This window comes from Macaca mulatta, chromosome 2, assembly GCF_049350105.2.
Source record: "Macaca mulatta isolate MMU2019108-1 chromosome 2, T2T-MMU8v2.0, whole genome shotgun sequence".
Taxonomy (NCBI): domain Eukaryota; kingdom Metazoa; phylum Chordata; class Mammalia; order Primates; family Cercopithecidae; genus Macaca; species Macaca mulatta.
The window spans coordinates 201,718,409-201,741,691 of NC_133407.1; the positions used below are offsets into that span (position 1 = coordinate 201,718,409).

Here is a 23,283-nt window from a genome sequence, read left to right on the forward strand (position 1 = left end):
CTACTTTCTCTTCCCATTTTACAAGTCCCCATTTCTGTATTCTCTGACTTCAGCTTTTAAAATGCAGATTTCTAAGTTCTGTAATAATCTTTTCTTGTGCAATATATAGCTTTGGTTTTTCTTTGTTTATGATTCATGTGACACTGACACATTTATAACATTAATACAAATTAAGATCATCTACAGAATTTTATTTTTAAGTTAGAGAAAGAGGACACAGAATATGCTTTTAGTTTCCCATTTCAAATGCGAACTTAAAAGAATTAAACTAACAATATATGCATATATGATAAGTGCTACAATCTCAGAGAGACAAATGAAGGCTTTTGGAGGGAGAGGAAGACATAGACAAAAAATATTTGTGTGTGTGTGTATACATATATACATTGCATATATAGAGCATATATGTATATATATTTTATTTACCAAAATGCAAATGATATCATTAAAGGAAGCTAATGTTATGACATAGAAAATTCTAGTTAGAAAAATTAATCTGAAGACCTCAAAGACAAGAGTTATGTACAAATAAAAGAGGATGAAGAAAAAATGTATGAGCATGTATATGAGATTTTTTAAACCAAGACAAAAAAAAAGCCATTATAGAAATGAATTGATTTATTTTAATGTCTAAATATTTCTAAGTAAAAAAAAATCTTGCAAAAAGAAAAACTGCTTTTATCTATATTTTTAGCTTACATAAAGGCCCAGTCAAAATAAACAGTGACCTGGGAATTATAAGAAAGACAAAACATTCAGAATTATTAAACTGGAAAAGGAAACAGTATGATTTTTTGACCAGTGTTTTTTTTTTTTTTTTGATTTAGAGGATAAAAAGTATCAGTGTCTTTGTATTTAAAATCAATTAAGGCTTAAACTAACAGAGGAAAACCCACTCTTGTGAGACATTTGGGAAAGAATAAGGAAACTGACCACATTTAAAGGCCCTCGAAGAAAATGCTGTAACTTAAAAAGGTTTCATTACAGAGTGTGCATTGGCTCTATGATTGTTCTGGCCCCTAAATTCCCATCAGAGCTGATGATTAAAGTTCTACCCACTGGCCAGGTCCCTACAATTATCCCATTGTGATGGAGCTCTACAGTGGCGCCCTGCTATGGCCAGACATCAAGTCATTAGAGAACTGCAAGGGATGATGAAGAAGGTTATTTTAATTCCCTTTTCAGCCCTTCTCAGGAGTGGCTCTTTAGTTCACAGAGCTGTGGGTACTTGCTTTCAAACTAACAAGCAATATTATAAATGGAGGCTGCATTATCATGATTGCAGACAATCTAAGGCACTTGAGGGCCAAGGATTCTCCGTCCTCAATATGTGCTGTTTTGTATTTACCAGCTAAAAATATATAGACAGCACAAACAGTAAAAGAGGGGAAAATGCAGTGAACATGGTGGTGGGGGCAAAGGAAACAGTAAGAGAACATAAGATGATGGCAAAAATGAACAACAGAGACAAGAGGAGAGCCCTGGCCATTTTGTTAGTATATAAAATATCTTTACCCATTTTCTTGTTGTTCTGCCGCATAGTGTTCCAGCTCTGTACCAGGAAGGGGCTGTACTGGGGGAGGAGGTAGAGGGACATTGGCCCAAGTGGATCCATTGTTTTTCTGTGGTTTAGAAGAGTTTTTATTTTTCTTCTTTTTTCCACCTTTCCCACCTGAAAGTAATAACGTATTTATTCAGAGATGCCAAATAGCAGAATAAATAGAATACATCAGACGCCAAGATGTATTTATGTTTCAAAACACCAGAATCAGTATGTTGGAGTTGTTAAAAGCTATAAACAATGAAATGATATAATCAGAAAAACATTTTTATAAATCACTCAAAATGATACTGTTTTTTTTTTTTTTTTCCCCAGTGCATTAACAGCAGGGCCGAATAAACCAAAAACATGGCTGCTGTATCAAAAGCATGCTTATTGATTGATTCACATCTGCTGCTTTCACATTTTCATTGTTAGAGGAAATAATGGGCCATAACAAATTCTTTTAAATGTCAAATTTTAGTACACTTATAATGCTCTTTTGCATAATCTCTCTCAGTGGAAAATGCAAGGTGTAAGGATCTAGGCTAAACTCTTCCCTTAGAATGTATTCAATTTAATTAATCCAGGAAGGGTACCAATTTTTATCTCTAAAGTAACTGATAAAAATCAATCAGCTACAATTGAGAAAATACCTGTAAATACTTTCCAAAGATACATTTTATAGACTTTTTAACTAATGAACAGCACAATTGTTTTTGCATATGTGAATAGTTCTTAGCTATTTTAAGCATAACATGACATAACATTCCAAAAAGGAAGAAAAATTAATACAGTAATCAGTTTCAGTAGCATTGCATTACGAATGAATTCATGCGCAAAACATGAGAAGAAAGTAAGTTGGCAGCATATGAGCCATATCTAGGATTACATGGAGCTTAATGAAATATAAAAAATATAATTTATCATTTGGACAGTGCCATGGATTTTACTCTTCAAAAATTAAGTAGATAAAGCTTCTTCCTTAAAAGTGGACCACAGTTAGATGAGGAATGAGTATTTCTTGGAGCAGAATAACAAAGGACGTTTCAGGGGACATTATATAACTTCCGTGACTCCCACCACAGCCTACAGCAATATCTGCCAAAAATCTTACTGATCCTTTGGACTTCATCTTTCTGGAACCACAAGTTGTGAGCAAAAACCATTTGAAGCAGGGCTATTTAGCAATATATTATAGTATCACTAGAAGCCTACTTGTCTCCTTACTTCTACCAATTACTCATGTGCATCAGCCATATCGAATATTATGTAATTTAACAGGAACATATTTGAGCACCAGGAAGTGATAAAACTGTTCAACTAGATATATACTTTATTGCCAGTTATAAAATTGTGTATGTTTTCCACATAGCATGTGCACCTTCGCACACATTTCGAAGAACATCCCTGCACACAAATTGCTTTCACCTTGACTTTTATTGTACTTGTTTGGCAGAATAAAAGATTTTAAGAGGAAGGAGAGCAGATATCTTTTGCTTAGAGGATAAGGTTTCGCATCTGGGTTTACAGACCAGCTTCCCACTTACTGGATAAGTTACTCAATAGTTACTGCCTACATTTTGGCACATGTAAAACAGATATTGAGTTACTACTTCTTTGAGTGACTTTGAGAATTACAAGAGACAATGTGTATCAACTACTCAGAATGGACAGAACTTTCAATAAATGCCACTCATTTGTGTTCTTTCCTTCCCATATCCTCTATCTTAGAGCAAACCCAGCTCCTCTTATTTCTAAAGCTTTCTTTATTCGCAACTTCTCCAGGCCCCATGAGTATCCCACAAACAGCCTGACTCTCAGAATAAGAATAAACTTGCTTGAATATAAATCTGTATTGTTTGTCTTTAAGGTAGATGAACCTTAATCCTTTGTTTCCTGATGAGTCAGCAAAATTACAACACAGGAACCATTTCTTCTGTTGTAGTATCAGAACTCTATTTCAATGATTAAAAGGGGACTAGATTGGGCTACTTGTCTTCCATAGCTTTCTCTCTAGTTGCACCTCCTTTATTCCTTATTTATTTAAAAATATACAGCACCTTTCGTTTTCCATAGTACTTTCAGAAATGTTAGGTGGTCACCACCAGAACTGAGTAACAGAAACAGACAAGTTCGTGCATCTCCGTTTTATCAATGAAGCAATTGAGGTTCATTCTGAGTGTCACGTGGTCCATATTCACCCAGTAAAAGAAAAATCAGAATTCAGAGTGCAGCAGCTTTCTTTACTGGAAATTACTGCTTCTAGAGCCCTGAATTCTGCTGAAGTCATTGTCTAAAGTTCAAGAAAGCCATTCATCACCTACTCTTCCAAACAGACTTAAAAATGTGTTTTGGAAACAGGGGCGATTCACAGAAGACGTGTGAGGGCTTTCTATCCAACAATCACCTTCTCTTCTTTTGAGGAACTTTCTGCTCTCTCATTATGGGCAGTGCATGCAGGATTACAAATCAACACACCTGACTTCTTTTAGCCGTGAGCAGTGGTAGGTTCACAGCATGGTGGAGAGCAGACGACAGAACCAAAGCCACTTATACATTCTCTGAGATCTGAACCTTGAGTGAAGTAAGCCACAGTCTGTTGCTGTTACTTGCAAACAAAGAACCTTCAATCATTTTAAGGTGGGAATTGCCTATATTATCTTTTAAGGGAGTGTATTTTAATGACTTACATATATAAATTCTTTGATTTGTGTATATATTAATATATATGTATATATACACTTTTTTTCCCTTGAGACAGGGTTTCACTGTGTCACCCAGGTGGAGTGCAGTGGTGCAATCACATCCACTGCAGCCTCAACCTCTCAGGCTCAAGCATCCTTCTACCCCAGCCTGTCAAGTACCTGGGAATACAGTCAAGTGCCACCATGCTTGACTAATTTTTGTATTTTTTTTAGAGATGGGGTTTCACCATGTTGCCCAGGCTGGTGATTTTATATTTTTAATGGTTAGATTTTTAATGGAAGTGCTCAGAACTTATGTATTGAATAAATATTAAGTGTTTCAAAGAGGGTGACACGCTCACTCAAATAATTCAGAAATGTCCACTTTTATCACTGTGATTATTTTAAATTGCTTACATTGCTATGCACAAATTAGGAAAATCTTATAATACCATCTGACTAGCTCTCCACAGGGTGGTTTGATCTTAAATTTAAGTCTTAGGAAACACACCTGTGATTATAAGCATAAGACAAAACCCTAATATTAAACTCAATTGAGCTAAACTAAAAAGAGAATAATCACTTCACTCTCACCTACTAAAGAACGCTTTCTATCATCGATTTAAGTAATTTTGCATTCAAATGTAGATGAAGTAGTTAATATAATTCATAGATATATATAAATGTCACTCAGGAGATTAATGGATTTGAAAAAGCACTAAGCACTATTGTGAATTGTGTTCTGCTTACAATCACTCAAAAGACAACTTTTACAACTTGGTGGGAGCAATCAGCACATATAGAATACTTAAAGAAAGAAAGATTTTTAAAAGTCTTACGTAATCCATGGATTATAGTATATAGATTCATTTTTACGTACTGCATGTGACTTTGCATATCTTTAATGAAATAAAAAGGAAGCCCAGGATAAATTACTTTTTAATTATTCAGAACAATTGTGAGACTTATTATGAATAAATGGCAGTCTAAATGACACATAAGGTCATTACAAAAGTTCTCCTATATTATCAAACCCGTTTAAATTCATAACAGATGTTTAAAATTTTCTGGATTCTATAATATAGCTAATTCTACCAATAGGCAAGAAGAGCAAATGACCCATTTTGAAGGGAAGAAGGAGCATTAACATTTTCAGACTGAAAGGGTTCCATCTCCTGAGGAAAAGTAATTTAGAAAATGTTACCCTAATGATGTGAAAAGTTTAACTCTTTATGGCTTTGATGCCTGGTAGCCTGTGACATGCCATAAAACACTATAGTCTTTTACAAATAACCTGTAATTAAAAAAATAAAAAAAATCTCAGTACAAACAAATAGCATATAGTTAATTCAAACAAATTAGACAAGTGGGGTCATGGAATAAATTAGAAATGCACAAAGTCATCAGCCATACAATGTAAATGTCATGGTTGAAAGTTAGAGTGTGTCTACTACAACCTCCTCATTTTACAGGTAAGGATCTTTGGGCCAGGAAAATTTCACACATAAGTCATTACGATAGGTATATATTTTTGTCCAGTAAAGGTGTTTCTTTCCATTTGTGCTATATGATACCGACATTATAGATTGTCAGTTTATCTGATATATCTCAAATACATATTAAAATTTATACCATAAAAGAATTATCAATATCAAAGATTGTATGATTTTTTGGAAATTAAATATTAATTTCCCCTATTAACTTTCTCGTACAGTGCAGCAGAATACCATTCAATAGATAACAAATCCTATTTTATGGTATTTTGAAATCGTGTCTAAAAATAGGAGTTAACATCATTTATATAATAATATTATGAAGCACTCCAAAATCATTTTCATTTTAGTTCAATTCATCTTTTGGTATCTATAACATGGAATTGACTTTCATGTATGATCTTTTTATCACAAAATTCTTTACTCTGTTCTTTAATGAATGGTATTTAGTAGAATGGCATAATTTTTCTTTAAATATATCCTCATAGAGTTAGTATATAAAAGGGGACAGTGATTTTTCTCTTCCCTTTTATCCCACCAAGGCATGATTTCATTAGCATAAACTGTTGTCATTTGACAGATAAATGCCTGACAGTGAGCTGTGATTCAGTATATCTTCATGGTTGTTAGGAACACAGGTCATATGCTGGTGACAAACAAATATTTCTCCTTACTGTGATGAGACCAACCTGAGAGACTGCCACTCCTTTCTGAGCTGTTGTGAGAGCTGGTGGTGCTGAAATCCTGAGACTGGTTGTGTGGCATTCTATTAGACAATCCCTCAGCCAATCGGTAGTCAGGAATGTAAAGTAAGGCTAAGGGTTAAAGGGCAGAGGTCATAGTGGCATCATGTGATTAGTTCACAGCACAAGCCCATGCAGAACATGCAGTTAGCAACTCAGAAGCAGATGTGGGAGAGTGGAGGAATGTTTTGTCTACCCTGTCCTAATGAAAGTAGAGATGGATTGTTGATCATTATGTTGAAAAAGAGCTAAAAGATGAAACCGATTGGCACTGGTGTGTTGTGGAGGTGGCGGTGGTGGAGGTGGTGGTGGTGGTGGTGGTGGTGGTGGCGGTGGTGGTGGTAGGAATTATTCAAGTTACTGGAAACATGCCAATATCTTTTTTTAGTTTAGGTGGTAAACCTGGTAATGAATCACTAAGTCGAACAACAAATACTACTTTCTATGTCATGCACAAATGATATGAAAATAACTCCTCAGGAAACGAAAACCTGACTCACCGTTGTTACCTTTGTTCTGATCAGGTAGAGAATAACCGAATCCCATCAGATCTGTTTTTTGCTGAATTGAGCTTTTCCACTGTGGATCAGGCAGATCGACAGCCAATTCATGTATGCTGTTGGAATGCAAGATCTGCGTCGTGGCATATGGGGTGGCCTGTGTTATCTGGCTGGAACTGTTGTAAGTGGTTTTGGTAGTGAAGTCAATGCTGCTATAAATGGCTCCATCCGAGAGCATCGTTGCTGTTTTATCCCCTTGGCCTGGAACTGGTGGCAGCACATCTGTGGTGAGGTGAACATAGGGAAACGAAACAATTTAACGAGGCACCGGAAGCCCAAACAATCAGGATTGAAGATGAAAAATAAGTGTGTCGCACTGCACGTTTGCATTTCAGCTGAGATGGGCTTCATGAGCCACTGAAGGGTAGATGATGTACAACCATCGCCAAGCTATCAGCCTCAGTGACAGGCAGGCCTACTGCTCGCCCTTCACGTCTCACTGCTTAAAACACCCTTCCCCCCATTTTCTTTAACCATGAATGAGACGGTTGGCATACTTCACTACTGAAGACTGCTTTCAGTTGTTCACTCTGTGTTAGAGCCAAGGAAAGCGTTAGCACTTTACAGTAGCAGTGATAGCGAATCCACAACCCACAGATGAAAAACATCTCTTTATCCCAAGAGACGTGGACGACAACGGCTGAATATATGCTAACATTTCCAAAATTATACCCCACTGACTATCAAGTACATTTTTTGAAGTTATAACTTGCCACTTATTGGTGTGATTTCATTGCTCCAGAAATGGAGAATGCATTCTTTTTTCTTGAATAACAAAGGAAAATTTTCATGTATAAGTCATTTTCACAGTATAGCAGAATTTAACTATAGAAAAAGCAGTCTCCGTGATCGGTGACTTTAATTTATGCTATCAACTCCGAACTAGAGAATTACTGTTTCATGTTGTAATACAGCTAGAGTAAAATTAAACTTCAGGAACAACACTGAATATCAATCAGTCCATTTTTCATTCTGGTGTGCTGAATTATTTTTACATGATGCTTTACAATTCAGAACCGCCGCCTCTCTCCTGAGCTCCTATTTTCCCTTTTTGGAAGAAAGATACCGAGTGAATCTAAAATAGAAATCACTAAATAACACTATTTTTAATCATGTAGAGTTAAAATGAATCTAATTATTATATAGTACATTTTAAAATAAACTGTCTTCTGAAAGCTTCATTTCATGGGACTTGAGGTCATGAAATCACTTCATTCTTTCATTATAGGACATTTTCAACTATCTTAACACTTTTAGATTAGCTGATGCTCAATAGTACCTGAAATAACAATTCTTACAGAAATATTACTTTTGCTTTTGAATTTCACCTAAGCTAAAAACTGTCTAGCAACTGTAGAAAGAAATGTATACTGTATTTTTTATACTGTATAACTTAAATCTTTATGAAGGTTTTGAAGTTTGGAACTTGTTTTACAATTGAGTGGATATGTACTTAACATATTGAAGTAAGTATCTTAAATGTGTATAAGAAATTGTTAAACGTATTTAAACTTATAATATTTCACCAGGCTGTATGAGCAAATAACATTATTTTTGAATTTCAGAACTTCACAACTACTTTCTTGCCCTTCTTTCTTTGAGCTATGTACTAATTACAAAATTTGATGTTAAGCATATTGCATTCTCAAGTGTTAATATTATTTTTATTTCTCAAAAACTTTTAAGATGTAGTATATCCAAATTGGTGAAAATAGATCCTTCACTCTGGGTGATTTTTCAGACTTTTGTTTCTGCCGCTTCCACCATGTCCTTCACTGATGAATATTAAGTGAATATACATGATTCCCCAACGTGGGCTCCAATTTCACACACTTTGAATTTAAAGTTCTTCAAAGCTTTAGATGTGGATTGCAAGCCATTTCAATGGCAAGCTTTTCAAATGACTGTGTGCTCAAATGTTAAACAATGAAGAAAAGTGGTCCAAGAATCTAATCCCACATAATATTGCTATACAACTAATGCTATGGCTCTGGAAATTGAATCTCTCCTATCCCTGCTAGATAAAATTATAGTCAGCCTTTAAGTCTAAGTGCTTCTGTATTGATTTTTAGGCTGCATATTGTCTTCAGATATGATTTGATCATCCCTACATTTTCAAAAAATAAACTGAATTATATTCTAACATCGAAATATTGGAATATTGCACATGAATATTTGGATGTTAAGAAGAGTCCTGTAATATCAGATGATTTGGAACTCTGGGCTGGCCTTCCTCCCAAAAGCCTAGACCTAAATAGGTGATGCCATCTTTAGCAGGTCTTTTTTCCATTTCCATTTATTGCAGTCCCCACCTACCAATCCTTAATGTTTTAGACTGTCTGACGAGGGCTTGTTAACACTTGTGTTTGAAACCTATGAGTTATACAAAGCCTTCCTCCACTTGGAATTGGTAATTCATTCTGTAGTTTTTCAGCACCCTGGTTATACTTGTACTCACATTTATTTCCTTTTGTTTTATATAATGATCTGTATGAATGACTGTCTCCTTCACTGCATCATAAAGTCACTTGAAGACAGGAGCATATGGGATTTATGTCTGCATTTTCATAATTGCTCACCCAGTGTTTTGAAGAGAGTAAGCACTTGCTGACTTGAATGATTAAATAAATTTTTTATGGTTTGCTTTGATAAAATGTAGATTTATGCTATAATTAGTAACTTTATTATTCTAAGCACTATTTTTATTACATTCAAACATGTATTGTCATTTCATTCTTAAAGGGGAAATGTCAGTATCCATCCTTATTCTTCTAAGTGAATATGGTTATATAGTCATACATGTGAATCCACCTTTACAACAGAAAGCAGAGTTTTCTACAACCAGATGTCAAATTATTTATCTTGAGGAATCTTAGTTTATTGACCCTTAACATGGAAATATGATTATCTATTTCATACATTACTATGCAAGTAAAATGAATTAAAATATACAAAAAAAATTTTAACAGTATTTCTGGCACAGAGTAAATGCTTAAAATGACTCTCACATGGATAAGGGACACAGTCAACCCTAAAAAATGTTGTCTTGGCCTTGCTGTTCATCTATGAGATATTTCACATTGTGAAAATGGAAGAAAAACCTTGCATATCTCCAAGTGTACCCTTTTGTGAAATTTGACTGAGACATTTTACATGTCAAGTTAGCCTTGTGGAAACTGAAAATTCATTTCCTCCATCTGTAAGCATTTACTTCTTGATAAAACAGTAGCATGTCATATTATTTCAATAAAAATACAAGCGGTAAAAGAGGCAGTTATTCCTTGATTGATAAAAGCTGTGGGAAGAGAATTCCTTTTGACAAAATCAGTCTACATAGCAGGGGTGGGACATTTTTGTTTCCTGATGAGCAGGTGCTCAGGCACAGAAACTACCCATGGCAAAGTGATAGCCTACAGTTGACCACAGTCAGGTCACTTAGGGGAGGAAGCTACTACTGGAGTCTCTGGGCAAATGAGAGTCCTAAGTGGGGTGTGTTGGCTTACAGAAAGGGAAGACGAAGCTGAGGAGTCATATAACTTACTTTCCATTCTCTCACTCCACTGATGCCTGGTCATTGATGGTATGCCAAACTTTGTGCTAAATATATATATATATATATATATATATATATATATATATATATATTCCCCTTCTCATAGTTGGTACTGACAGAATGCAGAGTTATGCAATAATTAGTAGCTTCATTATTTGAAATGCAATTTTAAATGTAGTCAAACATAGTAGTAATCAATTCTTAAAGAGAAAATGCTATGACTATTCTTCTCAGTTCTCAGTCAATCTGGTTATATACTCATGCATATGAAATCAACCCATTGAGGCTTATAATGGACTCAGAAAAATTTAACAGAGCCCTGAGCCTCCTTCATTAATTCTAAAAGTCCTGAAATCTTACAGCGAATTCATACAGCTTTACTTGGATCACAGCACTATTCTAATTAATCACTCCAATTTTCTACTGTTACTCCATTCTTCATCCAGCAGCAGGCTGGATGACTTAAAACAGTACTTGGATCCCAGCATTCTCCTGTTAAAAATCCATCAACGGCTTGTGATAACCCTCTGAACGAAGCCTAAACTCTTTATGTGACTTAAAAGGTCCTTTGTTAGCTATCCTTCTGTGTTTCTTACCATTTCTGCTTCCTCGTACTTTATACTCAAGTCATTAGGAAATTCTTGCATTTCTCAAGTAGGTCAATGTCTTTTATTTCTGGAACTTAAAATAGAGCAATTTCTTTTCTACACACTGTTTTTTTTTTCATACTTTTGACTCATTTTTAAGCTTGCTTCAGGTATCAACTTAAATAATACTCTGTTCATAGAGCTTTCTTCCTCCCAATTGGTAGACATTCCATGTGGGGTTCTGGCAAGGCAGTTTAAGTATATTTAATGTCTGTATAATCTTCCACCAATGGAAAACTCACATGAACCTGCCAAGCCACACTGAGATCAGAGAGCTCCCTACTCCTCTCATCAACCAAGCTCTCTCGTATTGACTGGATGACAAGGTGAAGGCAGGGGAAGGTGGTAGTTTTTTACAGAAGGTTACTTCTGTCTCCTTACAAACCCACAGGGAGAGGACTCTGGCACCAAATTTTGAAGGCTTTAGCATGTCATCCACCTAGTACTTTTTTGTCTTTTTTTTTTTTGGATACCAGTTATTAATTGTGGAACTACAGAAAAGTTCTCTCTCAAGATGTTATATTGACTTAATTGTCTATTTCTTACATGACATATTATATGAGGGCAAGGACCATCTTTTTTATATCAATATTAGATTCTACGGTCTTCCATAGTGCCAAGTACACAGGAGATGCTCAATAAATACATGTTAAATGAGAAAGAGAAGGGAAACCTCTAGTCCAAAACCATAAGCCCTAGTTAGCAAAACAGTTTCTGAGTTCAGTAATCTTGTACTAGTAATCCTGCAAACAAATATATTATAAATATTTATCATCTTGGTTAGTAATAGCTTCCTTAAAAGTTTGGTTTTACTCAAGGTAATAAAGACAAAATAGTTTCACATTAAAATATTTAGCAAATGTACAGCACTGTTGGTGCATATGTTTCATTAACTTTAATTATGGGAGTAAATATTCTCTGATATGTCTCTTTAAAAAAAATCCAGGAAGGTCAAAAAAAGAGAGAGAACTCAAATAACGTTATTTATAAAACATAACTTACCTCCACGGCCAAAATTTCCAATATCATTTGGGCCACTATTACTATTATTTACTGGCAAGCTTGTGGCTGGCCAAGAATCAGCAAGCCATGGATAGCTGGGATCACCAGCATTTAGAAGACCTGGACGGCTAAAACAGAGATTACAAGGAAATTAATGCATGGAGCTCAATGCAAGATTTTGACACCCATCTCATGCAATATAAAGGGTTAAGAAATCGAAGATATTAATTGACTTCAAATTAATATATGTAGACTCCCTAGAATTAAATAACTCCAGCAATTCATTAAGGCTATACATAGATTAACAGTGGACACAGGGAGTCCTTGCCCGGGATTCTGTCCATGTCCAGATGAATTCAGGTGTCTGCCCTGAAACTGGTAGGAATCAATAACATACTAGGATCCCAAAACAAGGTTTGATGATAAATTGGCACCTCAAGGGAACAACTGCTCAAAGTGACTTCTCTATGTCAGCCATTTCTAAAACTTTGGGCTATTCCTTCCTCAATTCCCGCAGCTCCCTTATGTATCTGTCCCCTCTAGGCTGTAACCCTTGTTATGACCCTTCACGCTTGACTTGGAGGCAAGGAACAAGGAACTTAGCGAAATTAATGAACAGTATTTATACTCTCCATCAATAGCACATTTCCAAGTTCTTATCTGCAAAACATCAAGGGCATATTAAGGGTTTTTTTTAAGGTAATGAAAGATACACTGTGATCTGATCCAGCATGTGAGTATAGTCTATGAGGAAAATTTCCTTCACGTCATATTTAATAAAGAACTCCCTTCTTTAATATAAAAGATGGGATTCTGATTCCTTTCCAGATTACTAGCATATTTACACGGAAATAGAACATCTATAATCATTACACTTTTCTTTTGATAGACCCCTTCTGGTACAATCCCTAAGAGAAACATGTGTTTCTATGGAAACTGCAATAAGAAGACCCAACTGCTTTCTTGCTACATCCACAAGCTCTCATTAGACTTAATCTCTTTTTGCTAAAATATTGATTACATGGGAGATTGGAAGTTATTACCAGGGCCTAATTACAATCTCCATATTGGCAAAGGGAAAATAGATGAGGATATATGAGTTTGTTATCAGCTTTTATCAATTTCAATTGAGTATCCAAAGTTGTGGAATCCAGTCCTATCAATCTATAGCCTATTCATCATCCATGAATCATTTACTTTGTGATCGATTATGTGTAATTGTTCACTCACAGCAATTTAGTGAGAGCCAATAAGGAGTCTTAAACAACAGCAACTTCATTTGCTAATGTCTAATTAATGCAATAAACATCCTGCTAACAAATGAACACATTCCATGTGATATTTACTACTAATTTCTTCAGGGGCATCTGGGAGATATGAAACATCTGGACCTGATTCCTCTAAAGTGCACAACAGATAGATCATTAAACTTTGTGCTAAGCCATTTAATTCCTCCCAGAATTCTCAGACTTTTAAATGATCATTTATTACAATAATAGCCTCTTACTATAGTGTTTCCCCAGTCCTGATTAAAAAAATAATACTAATGAAGCCATCTCCTTAGCATACCTTCCGTTGGTCATTAGTCCTCCATCTCCTCTTTGAAACGTAACTATAAAAAAAGAAAAAAAAGGAAGACATGCACGCACAAGTCGTCAATATTAATTACAATTCATAACAACTACATATTGGCCCTTAGTTTAGAGCTGAGGCCTCTGGGAATTTTAACAAAATATAATTAACATAATTGTACAGAGAGTAACAGTGGTTTGGCCCCAAGGCAAAGCCATCATTTGCTCCAATTTTAATAGGACATTTCAAAATTCTTTAAGCCAAATCCAAGGTTAAGTTAAAGAACCAATTCGTATTTAAATGTCAAACCTGTTATAATGAGTATATATAGTGATATTGCAAGATCATCGTAACATTATTGTGAATTTATCAAATCAAGATTTTTAATTTTAAAACAAAGGTGTCCTAATTAGAAGGCATAAGGCAAAACACTCATAATAGAAATTGAAGCAGGGAAGTTCCAACATGTTATGTCCTTCTAATGAAACTTATTGACTACAGATTTTTCACCATCACAAATCCTTTGATGACCCTCATAAACAGTGATAATTACAACAGACGTGAACTATAATTAATAGAGAATAACATGCTCACAAAAATGAATTTTTCAAATAATTGATACTGAATATATTCCTAATTGTATGTAGTGATCAGAAAAGTTGAATCCTCCATATAACTATGGAACTTATTAGCAACACCAGTAAGCATCCACCAGAGCTACAGCCAGTGAATCCAGTGAATCTCCTCTCTCCAGTCAATAGTTTCAAGTCTACAAAGCCAACAACATGAAAGTGGATTTTAACGACTGGTCAAAGAACGTTATTATCAGTTCAGGTCTGTCATCCATTGCCCAAACCTCTGCAGCCAAAGGTATTTGGACTCCAAAATGATTCAGAATTGAGAAAGGTAATATACTTTGCATATTACAAAGAGGTTCTAAAACAGTAAACTGTATTCAAAGTTATTTAGTTTTTCTGCAGTGGAATGTGAACATCCATTATTAGTAGAATAAAGTCTACAAATAGCTTCACATTAGTTTGGATCAAATTTTGCCATTACATTATGGCAAACTAGAAAATTATTTTTAAAAAGAAATGTGGAGTTTAGAAGTGTACAGCTTGCAAAAGTGCAATGAACCTGCAATTCTGACCAAAATTAACGTGGATTGGCTAAACCAATCACTGGGGATGAAGGAGAAAAAAATACCATTTTCACTGCTGTGCACTCAGTAAACTCTGTCTTTGGAAGGCATTGACTATATTTACTATGATTTTTTAAATGTGGTAAGTACAGGGGAAAATAAATGAAATTTAATTAGTTGATTCATATTTGTAAGTAAATAGAGGGTATATTGCCACTTAATATATACACATAGTGAATACTTCTTAATTTGAGTAACTCTCCATAACTCCTCTGTTCTCAAGTTTGGGCTATCAGATATGGTGATGACTCTTTAAATTTTACGAATTTCCAAATGAAGTCCCTCCTTTAAGGTTATCTACTAATAGTATCTCTCATGATATCAGAATCAGGTAATATGATTATAAACTCCAAGAGTCTTCATGGGACAGTAAAGCATATCAGGGCTCTCAGGAAGTTCTTATTGGTACCTGAAATATACTCTGCCTTATCAGTTGTACATGTAATATCTCAAACGCATTGCAGAACAATCCTGACATAACCTTTGCATCTGCTCAGCACTGGCTATAGGCACATGCTCAGAGAAGATGAAAGAATCCAAATGCGAAAGGCTCACTGAAGTGCGCGGAATCAGGAATCAGCAGTGCATCTGTCCCACATTGTGCCCCTTTAATAACTGCTTTTAACAAAAAAGAATTAATCTGAAATAATTAATGCAAAAAATTGAGCACTGGAGATATTAAATAAATGCCTGATTAGTACACACGCAATGTGAAAACAGTATAGCTAATTAGCCTTCCATCTGATGTGACTTTCTAGTTTGTGGTTTTTCTTAATGGACTATCAAGTGATTGTTTTAGTCTGTTAAAAGAGAGTTAAGATAATGGTGTGAATATTATTGTGAATATGCAAATAAGCAGATGCTCATGGGCTACACCTCAAAATGTGCTGTTTAAGAGATATGTGAGAAGCTAAATTGTTTTCCCTAATTTAGATGCTCTTTTGTCCCATTCAAACTTTCTGTTAGTGCCAGAGCAATAAATAATATTAGAGGAAAGGAGGACAACAGAAGCAGAGGTACAAACATTGAGTTGTACTTAACTTTAATATACGAACCAGCGGCAAATTCTTCAGGACATGTAAAGTTTAAAGTATTATAATAGAACACTGAAAACCTTATAAAAAATATATCACGAGGCCGGGCGCGGTGGCTTACGTCTGTAATCCCAGCACTTTGGGAGGCCCAAGGGGTTGGATCACGAGGTCAGGAGTTCAAGACCAGCCTAGCCAAGACAGTGAAACCCTGTCTCTACTAAGAATACAAAAATTAGCCGGGCATGGTGGCAAGTGCCTGTAATCCCAGCTATTCGAGAGGCTGAGGTAGGAGAATTGCTTGAACTCTGGGGGCGGAGGTTGCAGTGAGCTGAGATCATGCCAGTGCACTCCAGCCTGGACGACAGACTGAGACTCTGTCTCAAGAAAAAAAAAAAGATATATATATATATACACATATATACACATAACGCATTAAAGTTAATTTGCAAACTTGTTAGGGCATGAACACTATAGTATGTATGGCCAATATCTGGCAATTGAAAACTAAATGCCGTGAGCAAAATAATTTAAATTTAAAAATATTTCATATTAAGCATTTGGGACAATCTATTTTCTGTTTCTGTTCCCATCACCATTAAAATACGGTTTTCAAATGATTCTAGACTGCCAATAGGGTGTCAAAGTATTCCGTAAAGACATTTATCTCTGTATCTGTGCATATTAACGACACAAGGCAAAACTTCACACTACATTATGTAAGTATTTGATGACCTTAAAAAGGTTCATATATAATTTAGTACAAAATCTGAATGTCCATTTTGTATTATTTCTGTCAGAATTTTTTAAAAACTCTTCTCTTAATGGGTTGTTTAGTTGTGTTTCTAAAGAAGAGAAAAAAAGGGAACACTTTTTCAAGTTTCATTTTTTACTTTATGCTGCAAAACTGGTTCTATTTTGAAAAGTAGATCAAAAGGAACAACTTCTCTTAGATCATGAAGTTTAGGGAAGACTACAAATAACTATGAACAATGAGAACTCCTCAAAGGGAAATCATATCTGGTGTTCTGATCAGGGTTTTGTGTGTGTGCAGAAAGACGAACATACAAATAAAACGCCACAGAAAATTGAAAGCTATTTTGAGGTGGTTCTCATTTCGAAGAAGTGTTTGCCTTGAAGCTGTAAGAAGGGTTGGGTGTGGCCAGACAATCTTGTTCTCATCACAATTTTGATAATCACAGAGTAGTAACTTTGTGCTTATTAGAGATACCTATGGAATAACTGTGACTCTCAATCAGAAGTCTCTGCTAGTATCCAAAAATTAAGAACTTTCAAGGAGTTACACACGGAATATTTTAGCTTCTACTAACTGAATAGTATAAGTGCTTAGGTTTCCAAAAAGCTCTGCGGACACCACAATCTAAAATGTTTTTGAAAACATTTTGAATTTCTTGCAATTTCTGCAACACATATAAGGTAAAGAGATTTTGCAAGGTTATAGCATACAAAAAGTAACTCTAATATGACCTCACAGAATTAATCCTAACCTCATGCCTGCTACAACTGGGGTAGAAGAGGAGAAAACATAACTGTGGTAAATTGACATTTTGAGTGAGGAAGCTTTCAGAGTACCTGTCTTTAGTAGGTCACATTTTCCTACTCCAAATGGAAACTTTACTGTTGCAGCCAAGCCTCATTCCCTTTCCCGATGAGCTATTTCTCAAATATGAATGTAGATTCATCCTTTTTTAATAAGCACTAACTCAGCCCAGATAATCAGAGTATAAAAAATCCATCAAATCTTTTAAGTGCCTTGGATGGTTTTGTCCAATAATTTATATTTCACTGATGATTTTAAGACGTATGTGTGAAGTGTTTAGCATTTCACATAATTTGTTCACTCACATTAAATTGTTTATATTTACTGAGCTTCATAAAATCTGTTATCTTCAGAGTCAGCCACCTATCAGTTAAGTATAAAACTTCTGAAAGGCTTCTCTCTGGCTTGGCCTTATTCCAAAATACCTGAAGGGCACAGCACCTTCTGAGTTAGCAGTTCTTCTACAAGCAGATGAGTATCAATAACAATAAAAAATTGTAATAGGAAATGTACTATTCTTGTCAAGCTCAATGATCAACATCTATTTTCAAATTAAGTGCATAGGCTGTGCAAAGAATTGCTGTTAAAAAAAGAAGAAAAGTCTCTCTGGTGTAATTTTACTAACAGTATAAACTTACTACCTATGAGAGATATTTTATTTCTAAGGAGTGAGTGAATGAAGAAATATGGAGGATAAAAATGCAACACTCCAAATGTGAATATATTAGAACTTTGCACTGAACTGACCAGCATAGTCAATTTTTTATTATCATTGCTAACGTCAAGCAAAGGGATACACACCAAATAGTCCATGAATTAAATCAGTTCTTCCTTATATTTCACATGATTTATACAAGTGTATCACAGAGATGTAATATAACACGGCGGCTGATTAAACAGAAAGGTGATGGGCAATGCCTTCAGCGATGAAGGCAGAGAACTGGACTGCATAACAAGAAGGCACATTAAAGTATCACTAATTTTCCAGACTTTGACACTCAGCAGTTACTGCCTAGCACCCCTTTCTGCAAAGAATCCCTCACTGTTGAAGTGATATAGCACTTGGGTGACAAATTATGAGGAAGCAGAGAGGCAGCAACCAATGAGAAATGAGAATGGCAGGATGATGGCATGTCACCAAACATGGAAGCCTTTTGTCAATAGATATGCTGTACTACTTTCTCTGGTCCTGGAAATGTATTCTATCAAGTAACTAATACATTTTATCTTCATAAGATACAGACACAAGCTACAATGCTATAATCAAATGATCATAAACATATAAATGCATCAAATAACAAGCAAGGCAACCAAGTCAGTGCTATACTCAGCATTTTGCACTATTTCCACATTCTCAGCAGTTTAGGCACCTACAACCCACAGCATCTTAAAAGCTTAATAACCAATGACGCCTCTGTCAAAATCAGTTACTAAGACATTTATGCTTCCTAGCTAAGTTAATATTAGAAATAGAAGATTGAATGCAATGTCTCAAAAACTTCTTACATATTTGTAAAATCATGTCCAATTAAAATTGGTCCCTTGTGAATTCTAGAAAGTGTGAAATGTTGTGAGATATTTCTTATTGTTATTGGAGAAAATATTTAAAATAAACTGCACTTAAAATTATAATCGAACGTCGCTTCAGTATTGAGTTAATTCTGTCAATCACTGACTTTACAATTTTGTGTCTCCTCTCTCTTCTCTCTCTACCATGGAGATATTTTGAAGGCCACGATATAGGACACCCTTGAAACTCTGTCCTGGATTCTAAGAAGAAAACATTGTTGTGAATGTGCAGACCATCTAGGGTCTTCTTTTTATTGTTCTGCTTCAGCTTCTTTCTCTTTCTCTTCATTTTCCTTTTCTTTTAAAATACTGCTTGTTTGCATTGTAATAAGAGTCTATGTAAGTGAACAGTAAATCACTTAATTCATGCCTCATCAGTCTTATCAATTCTGGTGAGATTTTTGCTTGTCAGTATTTTTCACGAGGGACATTTCCTATTGTAATCTGCATCCTGACACACTAAAAGCTATATTTCAAAATGTTCTTCTTTCCTGAACATTTAAGTAATGCTCATGCATAAATCCACTTCTCAAACATGGCTTCATAGCATGTAACACATTGTGTGTGTGTGTATGTGTGTATCTGTGTGTGTGTGTATGAGTTTATGATTTCAAAGAACTAGTTGAGAAAAACAGTTAAGCATTTTTATCAGTCTGTGCTCTTGTTATGCTTCACTGGAGCTACAAGCAGAATGACTTCGCCTCATGGTTATAAAGTGATATGGTCAAGAGCAATGCATTAAAGCATGTTGAGTGTAATTGCATTTTACAGTGCAGGTTTCTAAAATAAGCCAAAATCACTCATTTGTTATTCCTTTCTGCTCCTTCCATTCATTTCATTACATTCCTACAGATTAAGAGATTTTCTTAGCTGGAAATAGTCACTTACCAGCATAGTTACTGAGTCCCTTCCTCTTCTTTCTTCTCCAATACAACCATATGCTAAAACCCATCAAAATTACCCAGCAGGCACCACCAATACCAGCAATAAAGGCCGGTTGCTTCACCACGTCAGTGATTTGCTCAGTTATGCTGTTATTGTTTTCAGTAATGACAACTTCATTACGTCTCCCTATGGAAAAAACAATAGTATTAGTATATATTCAAACAAAAATAAGCACAGGAATACAAACATGATGCATCAAAAATGAAGAAAAATTATTTGAAGGCAGGAAATACTTGTTTTGAGCCTATGACAAGTATTGATAAGCATAGTTGATAATTTTCAAAAGAAGAATCAAATCATGAGTTTGAAAATGTGATTAAGAACACTGACCTCTTGTGTTGTGGTTTGCTATGGACGGATTCACAACCACATATTGATTTATCACCTTATAAATTATAAAAATAGTACCAGGAGTTGAATTAATAACTTATCTTGAATTATATACAGTGTTTTTAAATATAGTTTTCATTTTTAAGACAGCAATGACAACTTTTAACATGAGGTGTTTGCAAATTGCCTTTCTGCTGAGGCACTGTCCATATTCAATTGTTTGTAATTCACAAGAACATGTAACTTAATGTTAACTTTAATATTCTACCAAAGAGCTTATTTTGAGCAAATATCCTTTCATTTTCTGGAGAGTATTAAAACTACTATACAAAACAATGACAATTATGTAAACAGCTTTCACAGAGATCAGCATGCATAATTAAAATATGAAAAGATGAAACTCATATATTCCCTTAAAGTATCTGAAACTAATTTGAAAATCCATTTGAAAGGCAAATTTAAAGAACAACTTAAAAATTAACTTTGAGGTCTTCATCACTGAGAAATACATTTAAATCTGGACTCAGATTATTCTAGAACTAGTTGTGTTTGGAAAATTTAGACCCCTCAGATAATTAAGAAAATTTCAGTCTGCATTTTAAATCGGTCTTAAACTTGTGGAATCATAAGATTTATGGGCTTATTTAGCAGATTAAGAAATGTAGACACTGGGAATTAAGTGATTTCTAATGTCAATGTGATGCCTAATTAGTGACTAATCATAGACTTTTAAAAGGTAAGTGGTAAGCAAAATATAAATGGCACATTTCAGCATACGACATCAAAGGAATGTGTGGGATTTTCCCTGTTTTACTTATAGCACTGTAATATATTAAAAAGATCATGGTCTTTGAAGTCATGATTTTGATGAAACAACTCTGCCACTTACTAGCCAAGTAAGCAGTAAGCTTAATCTTCCAGAGCCCGTGTCAGTTGGTTGGCACCAGTATTGTCTACTTCATGTCTTTTGGGAGGATTGAAGTGGAGGCTAATACGAAGACAGTAGTTTTTGACTCAAAATTATGACCCATGTAAGTTTAAGGGCTGCTTTAAGGACTTCTCAGTCAACCTCAGTGACATGAGTGATAAATTTTCTAGATTTGAGAATCCTGCAGATCTCAATTCCCTTGTTTACCTCACTGCTCCTCCTTTCTTCCAAGGCAGAAAATTAGCCTACATTTCCTAGCATCTTTTGCAGTAGAGTTCAAAAAAGCAACTGAGCATTAGCCAGTGGTAACTAGGAACAAAATGTGCACATGACCTTCCAGGCCTGATCCCTAACACTGCCTTGACTTGAAACTCTATTTCCTCATTGGTTGGACAGAAACAGGGGATCTGTTGGAGGATGTTAAGCTTCTAAGACATGGGAGAGCTATGGTTTGAAAGATCCAAAACCCCTGAATAATGACATTGAGTAGAAACTCCATTTCCCATTCTGCTGATCCATATTGGTCTGAGCTGTGAATTAGAAATAAAATTTTATTTTGTTAATCTTTTCAAAATACAGGCTTTTTTATCATAGCTGTTAGCATTTCCTTACACATAATCCATTCCTGAAAGGTCTTTTGATTAAATTTCAGATTTAAATACCAACGTCACTTATGTAGTAAATCTGGCTCATTTTCCCACTATGTCTGCCTTTAATTATTATACATGTAAACATAGTCAAAACTGTATTTAAAATGAGCTCATATTTTCCATATGAGACATACACCTATCTGGTGATTTCCTTAACTATTAGCAATTATCAGCAAGAAAACATATACCTTATTGAACAGAGAAAAGAAAATTTGGCCTTCATTTTTGTAAACGGTCCACAATATATCATATTTAGTAAGCTGCAATATTTATGTTTCGCAAGGTGTATTGCTATTTTTTATGCTGCTGGTATTTTTGAAACAATGTTGTCAGTTGGACTAATTAGAGCATAGACAAGGGATGTGTGTGACCTGTAACGCTCCATTGTTCTTGCAGACAAAAAATATAATGAAATATAATGTCTTCCTCCCATTGGAGAGTAATGAAGAACAAAACTAATTTGTTGGACTAAAAACTAATTAGACACATCAGGTTTGATTGTACCTATTACCGTGAAAGTTTGCAGCTGTTCCACATATTATAACCAACTATGTAATGTAAGCTTGAAAAGCCAAATGATTAGAGAAGCAATAACTATATTATTAAGCAAAATAACTAAAATTCTTAAGTCAATGTAAATTGGTTATATGACAAATGGCTTAATGGATATATATCTGAATGTATTTGATTGTATTTTTGTGTCTGTAAATGCAATGATACAGAATTATGGACACTTTGATGTAAAAGTCATCTTACCATAGGAAACTGCACAGAAAAGAACAATACCAATGTTAAGCCAGTGTAAGGCAGTGTTTTACATTTTTATAATGTTTTAATTAATGGTCCCTTAATGGAACTTTCTGGAAGGAATGCTAAACTGAGAAGGAATAGATGGAACAATACATGGTCTGGCATAGTACAAATCTAAAGTTCTCAACCATAAATTACATCAAATGCCAATACATGATTTAATTAAAACAAAGGGGAAATGTGGTACAGTTTGAGTCACTTCAAGTGCCATTTCCAGTTCTGAATAGACAATGGGAAAGTGTAAATTGAAACAGAAAAGAAGATTAGCCATCACTAAATCACTTTTCAACCAAGGAATAACAGTTGTGTAGATAAGGGCATCAGACAAGATGTTAAGGTAGATACGCAGGAGTAATTAAGGAAACAGTTAGAAGGCTTCTCAGTACAAATGTAGATATTAAAAAGAAATAAATCTCTCAAGAACAAATAGCCTTTTCTAGGTTGAATTGTGATTTGTGTGT

General features: G+C 34.9%; 1 protein-coding gene across 5 annotated transcripts in view; it reads right to left on the reverse strand.

The window, feature by feature from the left end:
- Positions 1-23,283, reverse strand: part of ROBO2 (roundabout guidance receptor 2) — a 602,415-nt gene that overhangs the window by 40,688 nt on the left and 538,444 nt on the right. For all 5 annotated transcript variants that reach the window (XM_015128844.3, XM_077994326.1, XM_077994327.1 and 2 more), the window contains exons 17-21: positions 20,048-20,230; positions 13,795-13,837; positions 12,226-12,353; positions 6,964-7,245; positions 1,516-1,672 (exon numbers count right to left, since the gene is read on the reverse strand). In XM_015128844.3, coding sequence (XP_014984330.1) covers positions 1,516-1,672; positions 6,964-7,245; positions 12,226-12,353; positions 13,795-13,837; positions 20,048-20,230 — 793 coding nt within the window. The remainder of the gene's footprint in view (positions 1-1,515; positions 1,673-6,963; positions 7,246-12,225; positions 12,354-13,794; positions 13,838-20,047; positions 20,231-23,283) is intronic.